Genomic DNA, 27,533 nt, shown 5'->3' with positions numbered 1-27,533 from the left:
TTGCAACCCACTGCAGAAGTTCAGTTAACTAATGAGAATTGGAGAATTGGAGGCCTTTTGAATTAATTCAGATATTTGTCATATTTAGTTCATGGACACAAACCACCAAACCTTAACCCAATCTCTTTTGTTGGCTTGAACAATAGACTAATTATTGTTTAATAATCATGTTTAATTTTCCAGAGAGACACTTATCTTTTAAAAAGTCAATCGAAAGATGTTCTTCGGAGCAACCTTTTATCATCAGGCCAATTCCTCAGCTTTGGTGTGAGATAAAGAAATTGAGAATCTCATTAACGCCAAAGCATGGATGGGAAGATTTATCTCAACTAGCTAATGAGGCTGGGAATGTTTCCAGTGTGCATAATCAAATGCAGAGCAAAAATACAATACGCTATTAGCATATATTTTAAAAGAACAACAACAGCAAAACACCACACACACACACACACACACAATCACAGGTACAAAGGAACAGGTCAACTGTGGAAGAATTGGAAAAAATTGTAGAGGAGTCCATAAATGCACCTGTGTTTCATTGTTTGTTATTATGTGTGAAATAAGAAATAAGAAATATACGTAAAACAACATTTACACTGAGAAATGTTTTTCAGTTCGTTAATGGACTAGTACTTAACACTTTTCTACTCTGAGCACTTAAAGCACTTTTTACTACAAGCAACCTTGACCAGTTCACAAACACCCACTCACACAGCACTTTAGTCTATGCCTTCGAGCACTCTCAGAGACACAGAGACCGGTCAGCAAACCTCTGGCAACCTCTGATCTCTAGTGAAAATTGTGTGTCCCCTGACCTGTTGCTGAGTTGGTGGAAGTTGCTGGTGGTCGCTCGCTGAAAGGTATACGGTGCTGCTTTGGTCACTAGCGTTTCCCACGGTCACCCGTGATTTAAATGAAAAAATCCCGACACAATTCATTCTGTAGTGATGTCGGGTTTTGGTTCATTTTTCTTTAAATCGTTTTCCTTCTCGTGTTTTACATTTTCTCTTGTCTTTCTGTGCCTTTGACCCCCTCTCTTTTGTCTATGCGTGTCTCAGAGAAATTAACATATTCTTCTTTTGCTAATAACTTTCTTTGTTAGTCCCTTCTTACTTTGCTTCCTTTTTTCCCTTCCAAGTCCTCATCAAGTCTCAAGGCTTTTCACATTTGTCTAATTTGCGCTTCTTTTTCCTTCTTCTTCCTCGTGTCTGTGACCTGGAAATCAATCTCAGTGTACCATGGTAAAGGATGTCTCAATTCCCAAAATGCACCTGGAGGACAGCGAAGCGATGACCAGATGTGTTAAAATTGAAGATGCACAGGTGTATCTTTTGTTGAAGTTTTTTTTTACATTAAGTGCTTAAAAGATGTGTGGCACAGCTGTAATATATAAATGGTTGTAGCTGTATTAATTTAATTTGAGTTTGTTAAGTTGATTAGACTTTCTGCCCTTCAGAACTACTCAAAAGTAGTCCTGAATATCCTCCGAAACTACAGTAGTAGCTGTATTTTTTTTAAAAGTAAGATGTTCTCATGTCAAAGGTCATCTTTAATTGTCATCGCTCTAAAATGAGGCTCCAGAGAAAGGATGTCTCATTTTATTGAATGCCTGTTGCCTCCACTCTCCCCCATCTCTTCTTCGCCTCCATCACTTGCAATGCATAAGTGGCAGAAACTCCGCTTCTTCTACTTACCACTTGAAGCTGGCTCTAAAATCGACATAGACTTCCAACTTTACAGCATTAAAAACCATATTTACAACCTGGTACCAAAAAAAATGGTTTTGGCCTCTATGGATAATACCACCCTCATACCACCTGTAGGAGGGGAGTTCTTTTATAACTCATCCACCTGGATAATTGAGTTAAGGATGGGCCACGTTGATTGAAAAGTGTCCCCAGGCTGCAGGAGGTGATCAGTGTCTCCTACTTCAAGTCATTAAACTAGACCTTTTAGTGTGTGTGTGTGTGTGTGTGTGTGTGTGTGTGTGTGTGTGTGTGTGTGTGTGTGTGTGTGTGTGTGTGTGTGTGTGTGTGTGTGTGTGTGTGTGAAAGGAGTTGGTACTATTTTCAGCACTGTTAATAGATGAGTAATATTGTCCCTTGCTATATGTTACAGACCATCCAAGATGTTTGTGCTTTGGTTTTGTTGTGTCTGATACTTTGCATTAATGTGTTGCACCCATAAAGATTATCAATGCATCTGCTAACTAAGCTCACTAACATTAACTGATAAATTAGCACGCCATCCTTTCATCGATATACGGTAAATTTTGGCTCCACAAAGCCAACATGGCAGCAGCCAAAATGCTAATGCTGAGGCCTAATCAGAGGCTGACATCACAGTGGCTCTTTTATGCTGTTTATGCTTTTATCTCTATTGGGAAGGACTAAGATTCAAGGAGAGGAGAGGACGCACAAACTGAGAAATCAGAGGCCGTTTTATCTCCTTTTATCTCGCTTCTATTTTACCTCAAGTTTACCTCGTCAGCTTTCACAAAATGTTGTCAGTTATGCCGTGATTGTTTTCACCAAGTTAATTGCACACTTCTCAGTGCTCTAACATGGAAAGCATTGAGATAACATTTATGAAGCAAAAATTAAAACTAAAAATGGAAGGCAACATACTTCCCCCCACCATAATTAAATGTCAGCTCCTGTTTCATTTTAGAGACATTATCAGGCCCATCAGTGCTTCTGTGTTTTTGTTCGTGTGTGAATGTGTGTGTGTCTCAACCTGTGTCAAACTGAATACGATTTTAAAACTATTTTAGTTATACCGAAAACAGAAAAATCCTAAAATGTCTAAAATCAATCATTACCAAAACCTAGTTGGAACAAAGTGTTTATTAAAAGATAACAGCAAAGCCCATTTTTATATTTTTCTCTTCCACGATAAAGGCATGCAGCCATACACGTGCCGCTGTTTGTAATGCACATGAAGCACGTGAAGTGGTGAAGTATCAGCAGTAGAATTAACTTACTGTTGAAAGTAAACATAACAGGGTTTACGGTAGATTGTGATATCACAGCTAGGCTGTTGAACCCGAGTGCAGACAGAGGCAAAGGAACAGGTCAACAGACTGTTGATTCATCCAAGGTAAATAAAGGATTAGAGGAAAAGGCTGAAGAGGTGCTGGGCTGGCAGCAAGAGAACTGAAACTATGGCTTAAGTAGCTGGAAACCTGGGAAACCTAGGCTCGTTGACTGAAACCCAAGGTTGGAGCTGATCCAAGCAAAAGGCGAGCAGGGAACCAGTAGCTCTGAGTGCACAGTCCAGCAGCAGTGGAGCAGGTTGAGCCAGGGCCACAGACTGGAATCCTCTTAGGGGAGAAGATAGGGACAGACATAGGCTGGCTCAGGCAGGGCTGACTAATACATCAGCCTCCTCTGGGTATGAGTGCTAAAGGCCAGCTCAGGGAAAGATATTGCTTTGGCTGACTCTGTGTTGACCAGTTGAACATAGGATTTGTCAAATGACTCAAGTAAGGAGAAGGCCAGTTCTGAGACGGTCTTCGTGTCAACTATCAGAGGCAGAAGAAACAGGTACAAACACCTACACCTTGTGTAGGCCAACCATGGAAGAGGCCTTGGAACTGACTTGGCATAGGGGTAGCTGAGACATCCTTCTTGTGGAGGCCTTTGAGGCGAGGCAGGTCAACCAGAAACGGGATGCCAGGGGTTTAAGTCAGCTGGTCTGAAAACTGGCAGGGACAGGCTGGCAAAAAACCATCTGGCTGACTGCTAGCGGTCAGAGTGGTGAGCTGGCTGTCGAACTAATTCTTGTGAGCCCAGCCCAACCAACCAGGCTGCTGGCTAAAGACTGATGGGAGCAATAACTGAGCTAAGGTTCATGGAGGCAACTCGAGACTAGTTTGTGTATGTCACCAACTAAAGTTTTTACAAATGGAGTCCAGCGTCTGGTGGGTCTGCATTTTTGGCCAGAATGTACCGTTACGTCAAGGCCGATGTACTCAAGCGTAGAGGACGACACTAAAAGACTTCTGAAATAAAGCAAGTTAAAAAAGTAGTGCAAAAGTTGTAGGAGCTTGATTGGCAGCAAGAAAACTGAAATTTGGGTTTGGGTGAGTAGTAGCTGCGAACCTCAGATGCGACCGAGGCACGGTTGGAAGCTGGACTGAGAAAGGCAAAAAGAGAGCCAGGCAGAGAAGGATCCAGTTAGCTGAGAATCGGGCTGAGCCAACAAAGAGAGTGAACCAGGAAGAAAAGGGGGCTGACTCATTTATGGAAGTGCTTAAGCAGAGACTACGTTCTGGCAGAGTGGTGGTACTGAAAGTAGACTTGATAGGAGAAGTGTTTGCAGCTGGTGAAGCTCAGCTTAGGTTCCAGCACACCTGTCCCCACTCCTATAATCAGACACACACAGAAGTAAACACATAAGAAAGAGAGAGGGGAAAAGGAAGCAAGGAGATGGTGGGGATAGAAACAAAGGGTTTGACAGGTGATGCCTGGCTTATAGGAAAAAATTGTATCAATCCAAAAGATTTAAAGTATTTTATTTAAAGGTAAAAACAGAAAATGGAACACCTGAGTTATAACTAATGTAGCGCACAGAGTTTTTGCTTTGCAGGTAACTGAAGCAAAGCGTGTACAGCAAAGTTGGTGATCGTTTATTGACTTTATATTTCAAAAATGTTTTTGAAACATGTGACCTCATCCAAGCATTCGTGTTCCTCTTTCTGTAGCACACTTCCTTTCCAAATATCAGCATTGGACTTCTAGATATCAAAAGGATGTCTATATGCAATAAAATAATACATAACTGCTAACAGTTATCCAGGCAATAACACTTAGTTAGCCTGCTAATTGTTAGCGGATCCAATATGTTGGTTAGCGTAACAAGAAAGAGCTCGTTCAAGGAATCCACCTAATAACTGTTTCCACAACAGCTAGGTGGGATAAGTCCTGTGACTTTTCTCATTAATCATCACGACAATTAGAGCCTCAAACATGTCACAGTTAGCGTTGTGCAGTCACAGCATAGACTGTAATGTAGGTCGTCAGATCACAGCTAACTGCCCGCAAAAGTGAGAAAACACTCCCAAGATATAGTAATGATTAGATTAGTAGCCAGCTAAATTACAGAGAAAATGTGTCTTTCAGCCAAGCATCAAAAAGATGCTGTGAAAGCATTCAGAATTGCAGATGATACCAACGGAGCTAATTAAGCTGTGGGTGTTGTGTGGCGCTAAATGAGCTGGCTACAGGTTCTAAATGTGAGGCTGCTGTTATGTTACTGTCATCTATGCACAGTGTGTGATTATCCGAAGCAGAGAGTAACAAATTAAAGTGTTTGTGTCTGTTGTTTAAACCAACGTGCCACAGGATCTTGACTACACAGTTTATTTTAAATGGGAGCATGAGCAGAAACAAGGTTGTTAATTTTTATGTCTCTTTTGTTGATTTAAAAAAATGGATGCCTGATTAACTGAAAATATTGCTCGTGTGATTTATACCCTCCTCGCTCCTACCTTACCAATGTTATTGATGCCCAGTTTGTATATGAAGCATAGACAAGATTAATGATCCTTGAAGGTGGAGTATTAAATGATCCAAATGCAAATACTCTGTATGGCTGTGACCGCTTTTTTTTTTTTTTTTCCTTTTTTGGGGGGGAGTAATTCAATTCAAGGGCAGAAATTAGACTTGCAAAACTTCAGCCATACTCAGGGAAAATACACTGGGATGTGTAGCTTTGCTGTAAGTGGCAAACAACAGGGAAATGAAACATGCACCAAGAAGAAGGAACCATCAATCTAATGGGATTCTATTGCAAATTCTCTGCATTTCAGTGTCGCTAGCTCACACAGGGGGATAGTCAACAGTGGAATAGCTTTTAGACACTTCTTCCGCACACGCAGAGGAGTATGCCGCCTCTCTCTAGATCCAGCATAACAAGCTTTATTCCATGTAATTCTGTACAAAGAAACTCATTTTCAGTTGTCTATAGAAAGAATAACAGCTTGGAATAAAATAATGGGAAGTCCAGTAAAAATGAATCAGCTTCATTAGACGCTGTAATAGCCTCACTTAGTGATGGCAGACACAATGACTGGCAAACTCTGCTCATTAAGGAGATTTGAGCCTCACATGGCAGCATATGATGAATGGCAAATTATGACCTATTTTGTTTTCTGAAATATATTTCTGCACTGCACATAAGCTATTTTTGCAATCTTAAGCTTCCACAACAATTTAAAGATTCTCAAGCTAGTAATCTCAAGCTCAAAACACCACGCACCGTGATGTAAAGCTTTCACTCGGGTTTGTGCGAGCTAGCGGTGACTCCATAAGTATCCTCAAGCATGGCTTCTTTTTTAAACAGTGCACAAGTGGAGCTTGAACAGCATGATGCGCACTGATTTGTGTCGTTAAACAAAGCAGAGGGCCGGATGACAAATGAGGGAGGAGGGAGCGTGATCAGTGAGACTTTCTTGTTCTCAGCAGCGGTCGTCGTCTCTGCAGTGATTCAGAATACAACCGTCGCTTTTAAAACTTCTCATCCCTTGCAAGTAGTGTGAGACAGAAGAGAATACATTACAGCTGATTGCAGATTATGACAGTTAGTGATATCACCGTTTGACCTTCTGTACCACTTCGGTAAACGGCCTGCTGCAGTCAGGTCACGTCAGACACAATGAAAGTCGAATAACCTTTGCATCATTCTTGCTCTCAGCTGCAGAGAGACATCCTGGGAAGGACTTATCTTGGAAGAAGTGTAGGCTGATGAGTGAAATACTCAGCCATGGCAGAAGCAGCTTTTTGACTGGAGCTCGCATGGAGTGCAGAGCTGGATTTCTAGCCGCTCAAGTTATTACATAAAGTAACATTTGAAGAGAGTTCACATAGAAGAGGACCTGAACACAGGACACCAGGGTAGAATAGTCAATTTTGCTTTGGAAAGGTTCCTAACTGAGTGAAGTGACCCAGAAGTATCTGTGAGGCAGCCTTAATAAGATCTGGTTGAATTCTCTAAATACTAAGGAAAGGTGCTTGACTGCATCCCCCTTTCTTTACCTCCTAAATTATATAGATATCTTTTGAGCCTTCAACAATTTGTTAAACCAGCAGGAAAGCTATTAACATAGTTTAATCAGTTGTATTATGAAGACGTTGCTTTGCATGAGGCCGTTTGTATCATGGATTTTTTTTTATAAATGCTCTCCGAATGCTCTTCTTAACGATTTAAAGGAATATAAGGTTTCCCATAATTCAGTTCGCATTAGTTATGATATATTGCTGTATTTCCAGCCTTTATGGATTCCCATTAATTATTTTAACTTCGGTCACATATGTTGAAAGCCTTAATAAAAAGCAGGAGTCTGTCTCGATCATCTGTCAGGACTGAAGAGAAAATGTGAGTGGACAGAATGAGCAGCTAATTTTAATGTGAGTTTCTGTGTATTCACTTATTTTCAAAGAGCTCAGCCTTGGTAATGAGGTCGCGTCTGTCAACAACAAGAATTCACAGGGAAAGGTATCTAAGATGTGCTTTATGTAGCCCATCTTCTGAATGCTGTGGTTTCACCACAGTAGACCGATGCAAACAGCACCTGCCTTCACATTATAAAGTAGTGTAGGCTAAATGTAGTTAGCCCCGTGCTTCTCTTTGCCAGCCTTCTTATGAATTCTCCTTCACCTCATGATTTTTCCAGCAAAGTCACAGAAAAGTGATTAGGTAAAGGCATGGTGGATAATTTGGCCGCAATCCAAAATCTAAGCCTTTACTGCCAGGCTGGAGATTATACGCAAGAGCTCTATCGGTTTAGCAAACATTTCCAGCAAGGGTTACCTAAAAGGCAATGTTCCAAAAGGAAGCAAGGAAATCACACATAAATATAGCTACTAGAAGCATGTCACAAAAAGGAAAAACATCAAAAAGCTCGAAGAATACAAACCAGATGGAATGACAAACTGGAAGAAGTAATATGACAATCAGGCAACAAGAAGTTGAAAAACAGATTATATAAATAGTGGGAAGACTAATTGCTAATTAATTAATGACATTGGTGCACAAAATTGGCAGGGAACTAGACAAAGAACAGAAGAAAAAGAGATGAATTTATTTTCATTTATTCATTTTGTTAGCCCAACGTGTTTATTTTCCTTTTCTCTCTTTTTTTTAAATAAATGGCTCTTTGTGAATGGACCTTATCATTTGCCAATACACAGCGAGTCCTTAACAGCCCTCGCTATGCCAGAGAGAAAGCAAAAGTAGTTCCTCTGCAAAACTCTCCCTTTAAGTTCATGTTTTTATAAAAGCAGGTGTGCACAGGACTATCAAGGATGATCAGAAAATCATTAGCATGGCGCATAGAAACCTATATGACTTCACAGCAAGTCAACAACGCTCTTTGGGATGAAGGTGCAAATGTTTCCTCGTCAATAATCAGCGGGGCATTTTGTTACCTTGACCTTGAACAATTCAGCACCAGATGCGAATCCTCACAAAAGCATCAGTTTGAGAGGGAACAAAAGCATGGACGCATTAAACTCAATTGAGTCTATATCACCGTCGTTGAAAAGGGAAGAGATTAACACAAAACAAAACAAAAGCACTGAGCATGATCCAAAATAAAGCACCTCATCTCTGTTTTATTGATGGCATTTATTGATGATTTCACTGCTGACAGAAGCAGCAGGATGATTGCAGAAGCATACAGGGAGCGCTGTGCGTGCTCCTGTTCAGCCCAGTGCATCAAACCTACTGGACAACATGTTGTCTTTCAGATGGAAAACAATTCAAAGCGCACGACCGAGGCAGCCAGAGAGTATGTCGTGGTGAAGATTTGTAACATGACCTGAATTGGACTGAGCTGTATTTTAAGTTGATGAAGTGCAGAATAAAGAGGGGGAGGATATCCCACTACAAGAGAAGTGTAGAGAATATGCAAAACGTCTGCTGATGCCAGTTTGCAGTGGCCGACTGCAAAAGATTCTCCACAAGCTATTAAACATGATTATCTTGTTTGACAGCAGGTATGTTACGTTTGAAGGTCTAAACACTGTGTTGGAAATTTCTCTCTATATGTATATATGACTTGGGCTTTTAACATAATGCCTTATTTTTAACAATTTAAAATTATACATGAGTGTCTGGAGAACAGCTAAAGTGTAACAGTGTCTATGCTTTGGACTGTAGAGATACTGTAAATGGATCTGAGCTCTTTATTTTTTGCCAGTAGTGTCAGTGTTGCCTCACAATGGCTATAATTATGTCTGAATGTAAGTGTGATTGAAATTGTGATTCTTATAGCATGCTGATCTAAAAAATAAAATGTGAAATGCAAAGACTTGTAACTAAGGTTTAACGCCCGAAACCTTTTAGCATCATTTGTTATTTTATATTTTTTAAAAACATCTACATATAATTATTAAGACTGTTTGGGCAGTGACTTCTTCCCAGTTTGGACTCTCCCGCTAGCGTGGCGTTCTTTCAGCGTCTGCGTCCAGCTTTAATCTCACTGAAATGTGTTGAAATTATGTCAGCACGCGCAAACTCCCTTAGTTTTAATTGACAGTGTCGAATGGAGACAACATGCACTCAACTGTGGTGGAAACACTTATCCTCACAATTCAAAACTAACGAGAAGATGTTTGGAAATAGAAGAGGAATTTCTATACAGACAATCTGCAATCTCCTTCCATTGCAGTTAAGATGACGCTTTTCATTGCATGTCTAATGTAGACCGTTTTTATGGATATGACGGAGTGCTTGAGATAAATAATGCATTTTTTTTTCCAATTTACCGACTTTTCCAGTCAAAATATGGTGTTAGATAAGATTTAATTAGACATTATGTCACATTCTGAAATGTTAGTTTAGATTTCTTTTAGAAATTATGTGTATTATGTTCAAGATTAGTTTTCATGAATATGACTAGTCACGATGATTTGAGTCTGTCTTCACGTGCGCAGACGCAAATGATGTAGCCATCACTGAAGAGCAAAAGCTGAACATTAAATAATTAAAGGTTGTGCTACAGGAAGAATTTCAGTTTCTTTCAGCACATTTTAAATGAGGGTCAGTAACTTGAATACTTGAAACACAGCCCGATAACCTACTAACTCACCAATATTGAGAAATTAAGAGCAATTAACATCTTGACAAAAATCAACCAAAAAGAAGTGAAAATAAGTATTGTCCCTGCGGTACTGGCTCTTCTTTTTTTCCTGCTTTTTTTTTTTTCAATTATGCAACACACTTTGAGCAAAATGTCAGCTGAAAAAGAGGAAATTACAGAAACAAATGAGATAATCATAATTATATTGCTGCATATCCAAACACTTTTCAAATCCCACATTGATATGAGGTGCTAATTACATATGCATCTTCCTGGGGTTGGGTGGGAGGTATAACCAGTCACGAGGGATCGCATCCATAATTCATTATTTTACCTATGAATTTAAATCACAAATGGGTAAGAAAAAAAGTGCCTTTGTGAACTTCGAATAACGTCTTGTGCATTAATACACAGTAAATCTGCACTGTGCAAATACGGCACGATTAACATAAATTAAAACATAAAGGACTGAGCTCAGGGTAGTAAAATGAACTGAACTGATTAGAGCATCATCATTTTCGTAAATACCAATCATACTGTGAATGTTTTTCCTCACAAACTTCATCATTTCATAGTATTCATAATCCGGCTAGGCTGAACTACGTTGCTTCTCTGTAACGTTTTGTTATCAGCTTGTGAATGAGCTTGTTCTATAACACCTATATTAATTATTATTTTTATTGTTATATTATTAGTTTGCTTTTCTGTTCTGAGACTTGTGCAGCAGTCCGTGTATCTGCAGTTGTTGTTGTTATTTACTCTCGATGACAACTTGGCAAACAATCTTTTAATGAAATGCACATAGCATGCCTTAAAGCTCCAAACAGGCTTGGTGTCTGCATAGGTCTCTAACCTGCCTTTGAATGATTTGTACATATCTAGTTTATTATTTTTTTTAAACACCCTGTAATTTAGTTTGATGTATTGCCACTGAATAACTGTTTTAAACCAGTTATAGCTGTGTTATAGTTTATTGGATGAGAAATGCTGTCATAAAAATTTTAAACCTCACAGCAATTTATCTGTCTATCCTACAACCACATTATCTAGTACGATAAACATTTAAGTGAACGTCCATGTGGGCCATCTAAGAGTTTTCAAGGTGAAGTGTTACCCAAAATGTAATTCCTACAGGGTGGAGTTCCTGCTGTTGGCAACATCACATTGAATGTCCAGACTCTGCAATCTGAGTAGGTTTCTTTTGTCCATTTGTCAATATCACTTGGCATTTTTTTTCTTTCAAGGGCACATAAACGAAGGGTTGAGAGCAGGCACTGAACCTAATTATGCTGATGGTCGTGGGATTCTAAAAGCCGTTGGTCATTAGCTCTCATAAACGTCTACATGGCGTCCCCTGAGTGACGTTTTGCTGAGGACAGGGAGATGCATCTGATGCATTTTTATTATAGACTTCACAATGACTGCAGCATGAGCTTGGTCGATGAAAGAAAGGCTCGGGGAGTGTCCGGGAAAGTGCATTGTTTTTTTTTTCCGACTGTAAGGCCTGCTATCACGTTTATATTGAATCTATGCTCTGTATGCTGGCCCGTATCATATATCTGCAGAGTAAGACAGTATTGTTATTGCAGCACAATGCAGAAGAAATTTGGTGAATGATTGCTGCTACGAAAGGAACTTAAAAACTAGATAAATGTGTTTGCCTTCCTTATCTTCCATAGCATATTTCCACTCAAAATGTTTCCTGAGTGCTAAGTGTAAGAATGCAAGACATCTGGACAACATAATTTGGAGGAAAAATGTTTGGGTTTTTTATTTATTTATTTTTTTTATTTTGCTATTGAAAACTGCAGCACTTTGTGTGCTTGCTTAAATGTAAAATTCTTGTGCATGTCTTCAGCTTGCTATTCTCCCGTGGGACATGTATCTGTCTCCTCCACACAATAAAGCTTGATTTATTTTCGGTCCACTCTGTGCATTCGATAATGTAGTTTAATCTGATTCGAGGCAGAATCTTGGCATCCAGGTAGGGGAAGGCTTCTATTTGTCTACTCTTGGATTTGGATCCATCTTTTTTTCTCTGGAACCTAAAACAAAGCATGTGCTGGATATGAGCCACCACACAGACGAGTAGCTCAGAAAATGATCTTCAGCATGCATCAATCCAGCAATGATTCAGGTGGGGGAGACTGAATGGAGCTCGTCTCCAAAGCTGTCACTGCAAAACAAACAAATTACAGCGCATAGTCGCTCTGGGCAACAAAGTGAAAAGATAAAATAGTAAAATAAGCTTTAGGATTGCATATGATTATACTTTGTAACACATATCTAACATAGGAGGCCATCATTTCTGCACAACATCAACATATTACCCCAAAGGCTGATGATGTATTGTATAAAGGTCACCATATAGATCTGAAATAGGTTTAATTATTACAACCAGACCACCACAGTAATACAATAATATGAGACCTTTTAAAGTACATAATCAAGAGTTATGAGAGAGCGTTCATGGCAAAGTTGATGTTTTTGCTTTCTCCTCCATATAATATCGTCTCTCTCATATACCAAAACACCACAGTATGCAGTAATCTCACACTGAAGTAGGTGAAGGATGCGGTGTTGTCATGTTATCCTTCAAATAAAGCATGCAGAGTAAAATTCCTTCAGAGTGCCAAGAATCCAGGTGACAAATTACACTGACAGCACATAAAGATTGTTTCACAGGAGATCACAGGTCTAAATTTGTCTCTGGTCTTTCATTTTCTGCACTTCTGATTATGCATGGACTTCTGTATACTTTGTGTACGCCGTTTTTACACAGCGCGTCCCGACTGCCGCCGAGAGCAAATAACATGGTATGTAAGCATAAGCGCGACAACAATGGCAGCAATACATTTGTTTCTGTGAATGTGTGAAAGCTGTCTTCGCCATGCTCTCTCTTGCAAGAATCTCTTGAGAACTGAAGAAACTAAAGAACAGACTTGAGTAACAGGCACTGAAGTAACAAGAGCGAGCCAAACACTGCCAATCGCTACACCATGGAGCCGCTGGAGTTTACTTTGCAGTGGGACTGGAAAACTATTTTTAAAAAGAATCCGTGGATGAAATTGTGACTGATAAAAGTTGAGTAAGTTATGCATACGCTAACTCGAGAAAAGTGAACTAAATACGGAAAATGGAAATGGAAAGACGGCATGCTTCTGCGAGAGATGCATGTTTAAATTAAGATAGATATAGGGACTTTAAAATCCATTTAGCGTTCAGACATTAGGTTCGTTTTTGTTTTGAAAGACCCATTATGAGAGTAAACAAACCTAATTCAGCCTAATAAAGTGCTGTAAGCAGTCTGACCTTGCTGTTGGGTTGTTTGTAGTTCGCAGCACAGCATAGGGACTGCCTGGAATCTGCTTTTCTTTTCTTAACTGGAGCCGCAAAACTGTGGCCACATATCGACAACAGAGCTGTAGTTTCCACCAAATACATTTGATTATATACCTTTTTTGGCGGTGTGTGACACGGGTAGAGGACAATGACACATCTCCCAAAAGCAATCCTTTTGTTCATCTGCATAACTTCAATTTTCATAATTGCTTTGCTCAAATGGAACTCCAGGCACCTGCCCAGCAGCACTATTTGGCTGTGTTTTCCCTTATGCTGCATTCAGACTCTGGCTAGTGATTTTTCACACTCGCATTGGAGATTAAAAAAAAAAAAGAAAAAGGAAAAAAAAAAGCAGGCTAGTAAAATATTCATTCCTCAGTTTTGCATAAATTACATCTCATAATAGGTTATGCATACAGCTGCATACTTTTACAGAAATTATTAATGTTATGCCACTTTCATCTGCAGTGGCGTAATTAACTTCAAATCCTAAACTGCCTTCGCCTCTGATTTTGTTGAAATGTCTTTATGTGATTTCACATTTTCACTTATATATTTAGAATATTTTCTGTGAATACAGCTTTTTGCCAACTCAAACATCCAAAATGTAATTCACCTGGTTCACCTGAGAAGATTATATATTACAAGGAATTAATATAGCCGAAGACAACACAAGTAGCTCACACTTAAAGAACTGTTAGCAGGAAGAAATGTGTGTCAGGTCATCTCTTCAGACCTCCCCGGCCCTATGAAGCTAATTGAAGTCCGCAGAAAGTGCAGGTATCTGATTGAGAACACGTTTCATTTGAGCAGGAAAAGGACACATAAAAATGTAATGCTGACACAAGGATAGTACTATGAACTTGTGCATGAGGCTAACCTCAGCAGGTTTTGTGAGTGATGGAATAAATTGAAAGTTCACTGATGGGATTCACTGCCAGCTTCGTGTTTGGTGTTTTATAGTGGGAATTATGCAGGTAATTGGTGACTGATTTAAATAATAGGTTGGCAAAAATTGGTTTAAAGAAAAAAAAGAAGAAGAAGACCTTGGGTTACCTGGTGTTTGGGGGTGGCTATGGATTAACATCATACAGATGTAAACCAGGAAGCTTTGATGAGCTTCACACCTATTGTGCACAGCTGTTAACACAGAAGACTTGAGCAGACCCACAAGATGAAGCACTAATGTGGGATATCATGCTCAAATCATGTTATGGATGTGCTACACAACACAATGCAGTTCTCCGCCACGATGCTGACAAGCTGATTTCCTTTACGCGTTACTCTGACAGTTTGTTCTGTTCAGCACTGTGTGGCCATGTGTACAAACATCTGCCAGCTCTTGCAGTTGCTCTGAGTCTAAAAAGATGCCAGCTAGTGCCAGCAGGGAGATGAATGCAGCAACATCTGAATTATTGACGAAAGTCAGAGGTATCTTAATTTTAATGACTTTGGACATGAGGGGAATTTGAGGATTGTCAATGCTCTTTTCAACCACACCAAGGACATAAGCGCTCTCTAATTAAACAATGAGCCGTCTTGAAATCTATTATAGAAACAGCGGAGCAAATAAAATCAGGCCAAATTATCTAATATTGCAAAAATGACCAAGATGCAGCCACCGAAGCTTTTCGCTGAGATGTAGCTTTCATTTCGAAACAGTCAGGCAGAGAAATTGTGGCTGTAAACTGTAAGCTTATTATTTCCTCTGTAACTCAATATCCTACAACCATTATGTAGCCATCCTACATGGGATTTGAATAAATTCAATTGAAGGAGCCATGTTTGCATGTATGCAAATTGCCTTCTTAATTCAAGAACTCTCATGTTATTCCCTCTCTCCATTTTTCTCCGGCATTTTTGCATCACGGCGTTAGCATTCGACAATCCTCTGTGACTCGCAAATTAGTGCAAAGAGTTGAAAGAAAAAGAAAAATTGATCCATGAGCTTTGCTGATTCTGGTACAAATTATTTATAAAAGGAGAGGGGAAAATAGAAAGAAAAGAGAGATGTTTCACCTTATGAGCAGAGATGTGTTACTGAATATTCTAGGATGCCTATTTTTCTCTGTGCTGGTTAAGACAACTGCACAAACACTGTGCCAGGCCTCCCTAATGGATATAAAGTAAATTATTGCGACATCAATATACCAGATTAAACATGATGACACTCTATTCTGGATTTTTTTTTCTTCATTTATTTATTTTTTGGATATTAAATCACACACAAGTTCAGTGCTGGGATTCGATGCCCTTCTGTGAAAAATGAATCTATTATATTCTTCAGGAGCTTCACTGATGGTCCTTGGTGGTTTGAACAACTGCAGTGATTAATGGCAACATGAATTTTGCAGACACCCTCTACTGGCTTCAAATAGTAACTACTACCGCCTCAAATCATTCACAACATTCACATAACTCTCTCATTCCGACCCCCCCACCCCCAAAAAAAAGACCTCATCTTTCTTTTTCCTCACATTTCTTTGATCTAACTGACCACCCCAGACTAAAACTTTCCATGTTTCTCTCGTTATCCCTACATTAAAGAAAATTATTCTCCAGCCTACAGAATTGGGTCAACTGCACCAACATATTACATCATGGCGAAACCTCTCTGCATTTGAGATTACTCCATTACTTTGATGACTGAAGTAATTTGTACATATGATTCAGCTGTATGATCTCGTAAAGTTTTTTTTTTTTTAAACTGACTGTAAGAAAAAAAACCGTGTGAGGCATTTTACTTGATCTTGCGGCATGAAAAGGTGTCAGATTTTATCTTATTTGTTTCAACACCAGCTGCAAAGAGACATTTTTATGCTCAAGGAGACAGAATACAATATAATGAGTAATCAATTCAGGGGGTAGTAGTGGCACATCATATCATTGGAGAAGTACTTTCCTGTTTACACAAGTTTATACTTCAAAGGTTCCCATCTGTTCTCTGCTCCTGTTTGTTTGAGTGTTGTCACTATTAAGACCCTTCTGTCCTCTGGGGGAACTTTGTTTTCGTGCACAATTGCAAAAGTAAAACTCAACTTTAAGTCGCTACATTAAGCAAAACCGTGAACATATTTAAAATCCAGGGCTTAGCTGGGCTGCAGGAAAAGTACCTACTTCATATTTTTCTTTTGCAGTTGGGACATATTTGCTAATTGATTGTGTTCACAGCTTTTTATCAGAATAAATCATGAACGCGGATCTGTTTGGCAACTGGCATCCCGCAGCACATGAATGCATGACAAAGGCAGACTTTTCAAATGCATTTCAACACAGCGTAACATGACTTTGACAAAAATAAAATCGGACATGATGTTCTTTGTAATGGATTAAGTTGTCTGTCATGTCACGCAGACATTAAATGGAAAGAGTGGCTGCCAAGAAAGCAGCAAAAGAGACTGTTGGCAGTAGTCTAAAATAAATGTGGCTCCAGAAAACTGGTACAACATTCAAAACACAGATTTGGTCCTTTAATCTTTGAATTAAAAGATAGTTGCAGTCATATTGGTTTTTTTCCCTTCTGATTCCAAGCCTGTTATTGTCTCTGAAAATCAGCTTCAAAAGCAGCTCAGTCACAACAAGATGAGGATCATTTTATAGTGTTGTTCAAATGCAAATATAACTTAACCTACATTTTAAAATGCATGTTCCTCCAAGTTATTCGCCGCTAATTCAAACCGACAAGAAGCTCACATTATTTTACATTAATTGTGACTTTCCCTTTCTCACTCTTTTTGACATTTTAGCTTTAAGGCATTTTAGAGGGAAAAAGCTGTTATTGGCTTGCTAGAAGCAACCTTGTGAACTCCTTTGAACCCCCTCTTTGCAGTTTTTGAGTGCTACCCTTTTTAAGGGTGTCCTGCCCAGGCTGACAGACACCCGTGACACCCTCCTGCAGCATTAATGCGCCGTGAATTCGAGCGCAGCAACATGACATACCGATGAGGGGGGAACTAAAGAACAGACCAACAAAAGATAAAACTATTTGGGGAGAGTAATAATTGTAAAAATAGCTTTTGATTAAATAATGTAGGAGAAAGAGAATGAAATAAATTATATATGTTCATAGCCTGAATTGCATTACATAATTGATGCGCACGGTCGTACATTATGTAGCAACTGTCAACATGTGAAATATGTTTGAAAAAATAATACAAGTGTGATTCTCGAACCACTTAAGGGTGAAAGGGAAGGAGATGCCTGTGGGACAATGCTGGTATCACACTCACCTATAGCTCAGCTTTTCTGTCCTTTTCCTCTTTCTTTAAATCCAGGGTGCAGTTTAACTGCCAGAGAACGTGTTAGGGTGCCTTTAGGGTCTAAACTCCCAAAGGGGGAACAAGATTAGAATGTCAAATGTCATAGCAAACATTAAAAAACGTCTCATGAACTACAAGAAAACCGGTAAGACTTGCGCTCCTTTGATATATCAAGGCCTTTGTATGATGCTCAGGATGATGTTTTAGGATTGAAAAAAACCCGCCTATGACTCTTTTTTTAAAAACTAGGTTGGTCGTGACTATGCTTTTATATGTTTGCAAGTATATCAACAAAAAAGAAGAAGAGGAAAAAAGCCATCTCTCGACTGAGTTAGTGCAGTATTACCCTGGGGCATTTTTCAGACTTTGGGGTTGGATATCACAAATGCACCTTAATGGTGTATTATTGATTTGAATGTATTGCCTGTTCCCCTAATTTACATGTTTCAGAAGCCCACAGTGCACTGCATGTAGGGAGGCCAATAAGTGCTGCTGTTCAGGAGAAAATTGAGTTTCAACAGGGGCTGAGATGCGACTGCAAAATTACAAGTACAAACACTCGTCTGATGAAGATCTCATTTTGTTTTTAATACTCTCAAGTCAGGATTTATTGCAAAGAGCATGTCACCCATCTGCTTTGTTTTACTATTATTTGAATGCTATTGATTGAAAAAAAGAAAAAGAAGCACGCACATACACACACACCCACACAAATACACACACTTAGATCCTTTTTATTAAATCCACAAGCCTGAATCATGTCATGATTGATTTCAAAACAGCTGCAAGGCAACGTTTTGGAAAGAAAATCAAGGACATCAAAGCTTTGGCTTTGAGGAGACTTATTGGTAAGATTATGACCATGAATGTGATCATAGCATTTTAATTTTATGGTGTCAATTAATTAAATTTGAACTGATTGCTGTTTGTGCACTGATTTCTGATTGAGTTTGCATATACCCATTACATGGAAAGTAAATTGTCGGAACAGTATATTTAAAAAAAAACAACAAAAAAAAAACAAACAAACAACCCCCCCTCCCACTGCAGATGCAGTACATGTACTGATTGATTGATTGCATCTGTTCCACCTGTATTCAACTGAGAAAACTCACCTTACCAATACAATGTTGATGAATGTCTGAAACATGGAGCTTGACCCATGATTGCAGCATAATTAGATGATTAATGTGGATGTGGTGATGCAGTGGTTAGTGGAAAAGGTTGTGGGTTCAGGGTTTCTGGTTGGCTGGGGCCTCTCTTTGTGGAGTAAGCATGTTCTCCCAGGGTATACCCTCTGGGTAAAGGACGTGCATGCTAGGTTGGGCTGTAAGTGTGAATGTGAGCATGAATTTTCTCTATATACAGTGGGGCAAAAAAGTATTTAGTCAGCCACCGACTGTGCAAGTTCCCCCACTTAAAATGATGACAGAGGTCAGTAATTTGCACCAGAGGTACACTTCAACTGTGAGAGACAGAATGTGAAAAAAAAAAATCCATGAATTCACATGGTAGGATTTGTAAAGAATTTATTCGTAAATCAGGGTGGAAAATAAGTATTTGGTCACCTCAAACAAGGAAAATCTCTGGCTCTCACAGACCTGTAACGTCTTCTGTAAGACGCTTTTCTGTCCCCCACTTGTTACCTGTATGAATGGCACCTGTTTGAACCCATCATCTGTATAAAAGACACCTGTCCACAGCCTCAAACAGTCAGACTCTAAACTCCGCCATGGCCAAGACCAAAGAGCTTTCGAAGGACACCAGGAAAAGTATTGTAGACCTGCACCAGACTGGGAAGAGTGCATCTACAATAGGCAAGCAGCTTGGTGTGAAAAAATCAACTGTGGGAGCAATCATCAGAAAATGGAAGACATACAAGACCACTGATAATCTCCCTCGATCTGGGGCTCCACTCAAGATCTCATCGCGTGGGGTCAAAATGATCATGAGAACGGTGAGCAAAGATCCCAGGACCACACGGGGGGACCTGGTGAATGACCTGCAGAGAGCTGGGACCAAAGTAACAAAGGTCACCATCAGTAACACACTACGGCAGGGAATCAAATCCCGCAGTGCCAGACGTGTTCCGCTGCTGAAGCCAGTGCATGTCCAGGCCCGTCTGAAGTTTGCCAGAGAGCACATGGATGATACAGCAGAGGATTGGGAGAATGTCATGTGGTCAGATGAAACCAAAGTAGAACGTTTTGGTATAAACTAAACTCGTCATGTTTGGAGGAAGAAGAATACTGAGTTGCATCCCAAGAACACCATACCTACTGTGAAGCATGGAGGTGGAAACATCATGCTATGGGGCTGTTTTTCTGCCAAGGGGACAGGACGACTGATCCGTGTTAAGGACAGAATGAATGGGGCCATGTATCGTGAGATTTTGAGCCAAAACCTCCTTCCATCAGTGAGAACTTTGAAGATGAAACGAGGCTGGGTCTTCCAACATGACAATGATCCAAAACACACCGCCCGGGCAACAAAGGAGTGGCTCCGTAAGAAGCATTTGAAAGTCCTGGAGTGGCCTAGCCAGTCTCCAGACCTTAACCCCATAGAAAATCTGTGGCGGGAGTTGAAAGTCCGTGTTGCTCGGCGACAGCCCCAAAACATCACTGCTCTCGAGAAGATCTGCATGGAGGAATGGGCCAAAATACCAGCTACTGTGTGTGCAAACCTGGTAAAGACCTATAGTAAACGTTTGACCTCTGTTATTGCCAACAAAGGTTATGTTACAAAGTATTGAGTTGTATTTTTGTTATTGACCAAATACTTATTTTCCACCCTGATTTACGAATAAATTCTTTACAAATCCTACCATGTGGATTCATGGATTTTTTTTTCACATTCTGTCTCTCACAGTTGAAGTGTACCTCTGGTGCAAATTACTGACCTCTGTCATCATTTTAGGTGGGGGAACTTGCACAATCGGTGGCTGACTAAATACTTTTTTGCCCCACTGTATCTCTGTGTTAGCCCTTTGATAGGCTGGCAACCTATCCTCTGCCCCACGTCCTATCCAAGACCCTGAACTGGATAAGCTGTTAAGAGGATGGATGGCTTGACGTTTATACATTCACACTAATGTGAGCCACAGTTAGCATCATCCTTATTTAGTATACTGTGTGATGTTCTTTTGGTTTAAGAAGATTGACCTCTTCACATAAGGGTCAGTGTGCTGGATCTATTGCAGAAGGGTTTTTTTTTTTGGAGATTGCATGAGAAAACCAAAGAGGCAAGGGAACTGTTGCGTGATGTGCCAGAACAAGAAAGGGGAGGAAAAAAATGTAATCGTAAACTTCTGTTCAGGTTAACTGCACCTGATCAGTGAGAATACAGTAGGGTCTGGAGTAACTGTCAACCACGATGGTGTTTTGCTGTTCACGTGGAGGTAGTGCAGCCTGGAGGATCATGCGAGGATGCCCAGGAGGCTGTGGGGGCTTTGAAAAGGTAGGCATTTTGGAGAGGAAGCAGATGGCCCACATTAAAAGCAAAGGGCCCTTGTGACTGTCCTCAATGGCCCTGCAGAGAACTGGGTAATTAAATGAGAAATTTAATCAGATTCCTCAAATTAAATGTCCAGCTGGATAGTTCTGCAAGAACACCACTGACTACACATTTACCTAAGGGAGTATCACCAGTGGATGCATAATTCTCCAATCAGTACACACTTGCACAAGAGGATATTCCAGGTGATGATTGCTGCTAAAGTATTCCATTCACAGTTCTGCCAGCAGGAGGCAAGGGGGCCCTCACTGCGCGGCCACAGAGGGGTCATTTTAATAATAGGACCTGAGAGGAAGCAACGAAACTGCGAGAGGACAGCATTGGTGGGGTGCAATCAGTGGAATTAGCCGGTTGGCTATTATGTTTTCCGCCTCCGCGCTTCAGATAGATATCTAACAACATTTCTGTTTGATGCAACATGTTTTGATGAAACACGTTTGTTTGTTTTTAAATAAGAGGCAGTGGAGTGTCGCGTGGATGGTGGACATAAGCTCTCGATTTCTGAAGTCTTTCTTATCACAGCCACCCTAGACAGAAACCAGCTTCTGGGTCCGTTAGAAGTCATTTTGCATTCAGCAAATCCAAGAACCGCCTCCCCCCCGCGTCTTCTCCTCTCCCTTCTCAGCTCCCGCCCCGTGCAGACTCCCTCTCCCTCTCTCGCTCTCTTTTGCACACACGCAGCCTGTCCGGTAGGATGGGACCAGACCAGTAGCCACATATCCGTGCACGCCTGACCGCTAGTCTACTTCCTGGATGGAAGAATGGGACATTTCCAGCACCACTTTTCTGCTTCGGGCTTCGTCTCGCTGACGCCGCGGATAATCACTTAATAATGACCGCATGTAGTCAATATTATTCGATCACTTTTTTTTCTCTCCCCCCTTGCTTCTTCCTCCTGTAGTTAAATACCGCGATTGATCGCCGATTGACCTCGCTACACTTCGGGAATGTCGCTATCTGGAAGCCCGCAGCTGCACACACGGAGGAGTCCAACAACAGATTTTGAACTGTTTTTGCACAGCCATAGCGTGCGTAACGTTGTATTCCTCGAAGCTAAGAGCAGCCTGTGCTCAGACCGGAGGCGAAAATTTTTGTCTTTTTAAAAAAGGAAAAAAGGGGGGAGGAAGAAAAAGCAGTGACTGTGTCCTGACCGCCAACCATTACTTTGATGCTCTGCCTTCGTGGCCACTGTGCCAACTTCGTTTTAGCTTAGGTGGTGTGCGTGTGAGTGATTTCTGTCTCTCTCTCGCTTTCTCTGGTTGTTCTCTTTTTTTTAAAGAAGAAGAAAAAGACAAACTTTGTCACCCGTTGCCTTCTTGCTGCTCTCGATGAGTAGACTAACATGCGGAGAATACGGGAACCGAGTTACTGGTGGATTTTATCCTTAATGTTTTTAACCTTGCCCAAACACAAAGACTGTCAGCCTGGTAAGTACTCGCAAACACACGCGTTAGCTATCATTTTTATTCAGCCCAACTCCTCCGGTGCCTCGCGCTACAGTGTTAGTTTAGCTCCCCCTTTTCTTTTTTTTACCCCCTCCCCTTATATTTTCAAGGGTAAACGGATAAAGGTTTTGCTTGTGGAGATGAAGGGTAACGTTTAGCTTAACGGTTTCAGGGCCGAGCCGAGTTCAACGTCCAGCCGCCGAGACGTTTAGCCTGCGTGATTTGTGTGCATGTTATTGATTAAGCAGCGAGACTATGGCGCAAAGTATCCCTGCGTTAACGCCACACTGAACACTCAAGCAGAGCCGGTTCTAGTCTCCGAGCTGCCGTTTGACCCTTCTCCCTCGTTAGCTGGCTAGTCGCACAGAGCGATTCGGGGTATATGAATGTATGGAAATGCACAATAACATTCCTGGAGGCACTCCTGTGGCTATACTTTATGCCCGGTGTTTCCACGTTGGTGTTTTTTTCCCCCTTCTAACGTTGGGTTACGAAGATTGATTTATCCGGGTGCCCTGCAGTTTTATCGCGGGGTTAATAAGTTATTTTACAGACGCACAGTAGTTGTGCTTTTAGTTTATGTGGCGGTATATTATGTGCTTTTCCTCGCTGTCATGTGCGTAGGTAGAGGCGAGGATGAGGACGATAGTTAGCGCTGTTGGTTCGTGGATGGATGTGCATGTATGAGAGGCGATTAATGCCACTGGAGTACGAATGCAGGTCTGGACTGTAGGCTGCTTGTCCTGTGCAAAAACAAAAGGAAAAGAGACAGGGATGACTAAATATTGACGTTTTTAAGCGTTTAAGGGGTTGTATCCGTTGCCACAGCTGTTTCAGCCACCCGTTCAGTATGTTTTATTAAATGTGGGAAAAATGACAAAATGTCATAGGTTGCTAAGTGTGGTGCAACACTGGGTCTTGTGGTGAAGCCTGTGTCCCTTTTTTAAATGTTGTTTTCCCACTCGAAGTGCTCTTTGTGGTTGGGGGGAGGTTGGACTTCATTTAGATTCAGGAATCACAGAGGAGGCCGGAGTGAAGGCTAATGCTGGGTTTGAGGTCAAATGTCAAAGGGATTGTGATTAGGTTTTGATTTATATCCCCTTTAAGATGGATCAAAACAATCAGTGGAATGACACACTTTAAGATATTGAAGGTTTTTTTTCCTTTGTGCTTCATGGCCCCTCAGATTTATTGATAGGGTAAGGATGATATCTGTATTGTATACCAGGCCAAGAGTGACGTGGATTTTACAGTTAAAACAGCTGATGTAAGTTTTAAACACATGTCTTATGTTTTAATTTTTTATTACGCTCCATTAAATTGTGATGGGTAGGGGGTTAACTAAAATCAGATTTTTCAGTGGTCAAACTGCAACATGAAAATATGTTTCTTAACAACAGCTGTATCTCTGGGAGTGGTGCATTGCAATTGTTTGGCACCTGTAAGCCAACATATGCCAAGACAGCTGCTCATAAATGAACGGATTGGACTAGAAGTAGGTATTGGACAACGAATGCATCTGTAAGCTGACACCAACATTTCAGTTTCCTGGCAATTTGATTTATGAGCGTCACTTCTTCATCACTTCTGTTGTTAGTGCATGAACAAGTGGATAAATGTAAAGTGAACGAAATTCACCAGATAGTGGCAGCTAGCGGGGCAAACGAATCGGCTAATTGGCATGTTAATAAGGTTAACACAATAGTATTGAATGACTAACCACATAAATGAACACCATTCCCCTTTTTTCCCCTTTCAAATGTTTTTTTTTTTTTCTTCAGTTACTCAGCTTTCATCATGAGGATAATTGGATAATTTTTCTACTGTATGATATTGTGAGCATTGTTACCCTTTTATTCCCATACTTAAAGGTATTTAAAGACACAGTACTAGGTGTCATATATCCGAAATGTAGTTTTTAGTGCTAGTGGAGTTATATGATTCTCATTGCCCAATTTGATACCATGGACAAAAAAAAGAGACAAACAAAATGAATATCCCTTGTCATTAAATATTAACTCCTTTATTTTAAAATCATTTCAAATCAATAAGATGGTGGTCAAAGACTGTTTATTTTAAAAAGATTTACATTATATTTTATTTGATGGGATACAGACTGAAATTTAAGGATCGTTGCTGGGTAGCCTAGTAGCATCACAATGAGTTACAACAATAGTTACATTAGCTTAAGCATTTCTTTAATGTTAGCCATTGCAAACAGTTCAGTCTTATGAAATGTGGCAGATTTCACAACGGCAATGCCATCAGCCTCGAACATTTCAGGATCGCTACACAAACATGGATACTGCCTTTCTTATCAGCAAAGTAGCTAGAGGTAGAGCACACTAGTTGCCATCTTTCACAGGTGGTTTTTGGTGTGCTTGTTGGGCTGGGGGTGTCTCCTTCTTCTTCTTCAGTATGAAACAATGGGTTAGAACAGTTGTAGGTGGATTCTGCCCCCATCAGTTCCAGAAGAATTGCAGCCTTGGTACCTACGTTACGTAAAAAAAACAACCCCAAAACAAAACCAATGAGTAGCGTTGCCTTTTCAGAATTATTGAAAGATGTTGTAAGTATCGGTTCTGGTGACATCCCTGTTCTGTCTTTACAGATGTGGTTCGTAAACAGCTATTCAGAGATTTAAAAACCCATAAACAGACACATTTTTTATAGATTCCACCATCATCTGTGCTGTAATACTTAAGCTGTTTACACATATGTCCTCCAGAAAATGTGGAAAAATCAGGGACAGGTGTGAACTTTTAAATTTATGTAACACTCAAAAGGACGTTCTCTACATCAGATTTATTCCCAGTAGTGGAAAATGCACAGTTTGATTTTTGTCAAGGATAGAGCATACTTGAGGCAGGACACATGACAACCAACGATTTATGGAAATTCTTTAAACTGGCAGGGTAAAAACCATTTAATGATTTGGACATTTGCATTCGGCTCCCTTGGCGATGTCAAAGGTCAAAGCTGCTGTGCGTGCATGGAAATGGCTTCGCTGTACAAGCATATTAGTGTCTGTAACTGTTTAATGGATCCGCTCCTGTGGCACCAATCACCCTCTATAGAAAAGTAGCAGTGATGTAACACTTGAGAATGGTTCCTCGCTGCCCCCCCCCCTCTCTCTCTTGCCCCAAGATCCTTCAGTTCCACACTTCCATATCCTCATGTGCTCAGTTAGCTGTTTTATTAAGTAGTAGGCTAAAAAGGCCCCAATTTTCAGTGTCTTGAATATGGAATGCCATCAGGATACATCATTTCTAAATAGTTAAAACGGTTTCTTGTGTTTTGGCAATAGCCATACACCGGTACCAGCTGCACTTTCTTCCTCTCTTCTCCCTCCAACAGGGAGTTGACACATACACCATAGTGTCCACACGGTCCCACCTCCTCTCCCTTACTCACCGGCCTCTACATCTTTATGTATATATCATTCATTGAAATTCAAAAGTCCTTTGCCATCGTCAGCCCCGTGGTTTTACAAATGGCTTTGAATATCAGTTCCTGTGTCGTGACAACACTGTTGTTTCAAAAGACGGCATTAAGACCGCACCGGCTTACTGAGAAACCACCTGAAGTTGGGGGAGGATAAGTCCTCCAGTTTCTCTCATCTGTGTTCTTCTGCTATTCTTAGGCTGGTTTACAAAGACGTTACTGCCGAAGTTAACGTGAAAGTATGAATTTTAAAAGGTTAAGAGAAACTATTTGCTTAAAAAAAAAAAGGATACAAGATTTAAACAAATGGCTGTCAGGGCCGATTTATTTTCATGATAACCTATGCGGGTTTTTTTCTTCTTTGGATACAAAGGCAGTTATGCATGTCTTTTCTCACTAATGCAAGCACCATGATTCCACCTCCACCCAAAATGTAATTCTCTTCAGTAAAACGGTGTATATAAAGACTTATAAGAAGATTATTTACTATTGTGTTTTTAAAAAAAGAAACTGTATGGTGTGTGGTTGGACTTGCACCTCTGCATCCATCATAGGAATTGCTCACTGGTAATTATAGAAATTCACTTAAATATGTGTGTAATACAGCCTTGCGATGCAGCTGTGGAATAATTGGTTACACAGGGGGGGAGAGGAGAAAGGACCTTTTAAAAGATTTAAAAAATAACCGTGTGCGGCTTAATGGATGTTTTCAAAGGTATTGAATTGTAAAAATGACCCTTTTCAAATAACATCATTGTTGCCTGCTGCAAATAGAATAGTACCGAGCAAACAAATTATTAATCTAATTAATGAGGTCCTGATATACCGCTGGGCCAGCAGGATGCCAGCTGTCTGGACATCACTGAAGCTGGCAACAGCATCATTATCATCAAGGTCCTCAGTATTTTTAATATTTTTTTTTCTGGCTAGCTGGTTCAATATGTACAGTACTGACACCGCGTCTCAAAACGGACTCTCGTGGTTTTTAAATAGCATCAGTAACATATGCTCATTCTTAATCTTTGATGGGCTCAGCGCAGTGTTATCTGTTGTCTCTCCACCAGCTGCCTGTGCCACCCACTAAATGCTCCGATGGGGAAACATTGCAACTGTAATCACTTTTCACTTGTGTGCAGTGTGCAGATAACTCGCTGTTTATCCCTTTGCTAGTGATGCTCATCCTTTGCTTATTGCTTTTAAATTTAATGACTAGCTTATCTGTCATTCTAATTAGAGTTTTGGGGGGGGGCCTTAAAACAAGAACGCAGTATTGTTGGTAAAAGTATTTGAACCGTGATTGTTTGAACTACGAGGGAGCCAACTTAGCAACCGGCAACCATTGTGGTGTGCAGAAAGCACCCCAGCGTGTAACCTCTAACTGATCATCTGTGAAAAATGTTCCTCATTTACCTGTGAAATGAGCTACCTTTTTATTATTCCACAGTT

At 40.4% G+C, this 27,533-nt stretch overlaps 1 protein-coding gene across 1 annotated transcript in view; it reads left to right on the top strand.

Moving 5' to 3' along the window:
- Window positions 1-21,551: 21,551 nt before the first annotated feature.
- The window catches only part of LOC113022260 (receptor-type tyrosine-protein phosphatase gamma-like), a 110,108-nt gene continuing 104,126 nt past the window's right edge, over window positions 21,552-27,533 (top strand). The window contains exon 1 of the mRNA XM_026167464.1: window positions 21,552-22,625. Coding sequence (XP_026023249.1) covers window positions 22,541-22,625 — 85 coding nt within the window. The 5' untranslated portion in view covers window positions 21,552-22,540. The remainder of the gene's footprint in view (window positions 22,626-27,533) is intronic.

This window comes from Astatotilapia calliptera, chromosome 5 (assembly GCF_900246225.1).
Source record: "Astatotilapia calliptera chromosome 5, fAstCal1.2, whole genome shotgun sequence".
NCBI lineage: Eukaryota > Metazoa > Chordata > Actinopteri > Cichliformes > Cichlidae > Astatotilapia > Astatotilapia calliptera.
This window is presented reverse-complemented; position numbering and strand designations above follow the sequence as displayed.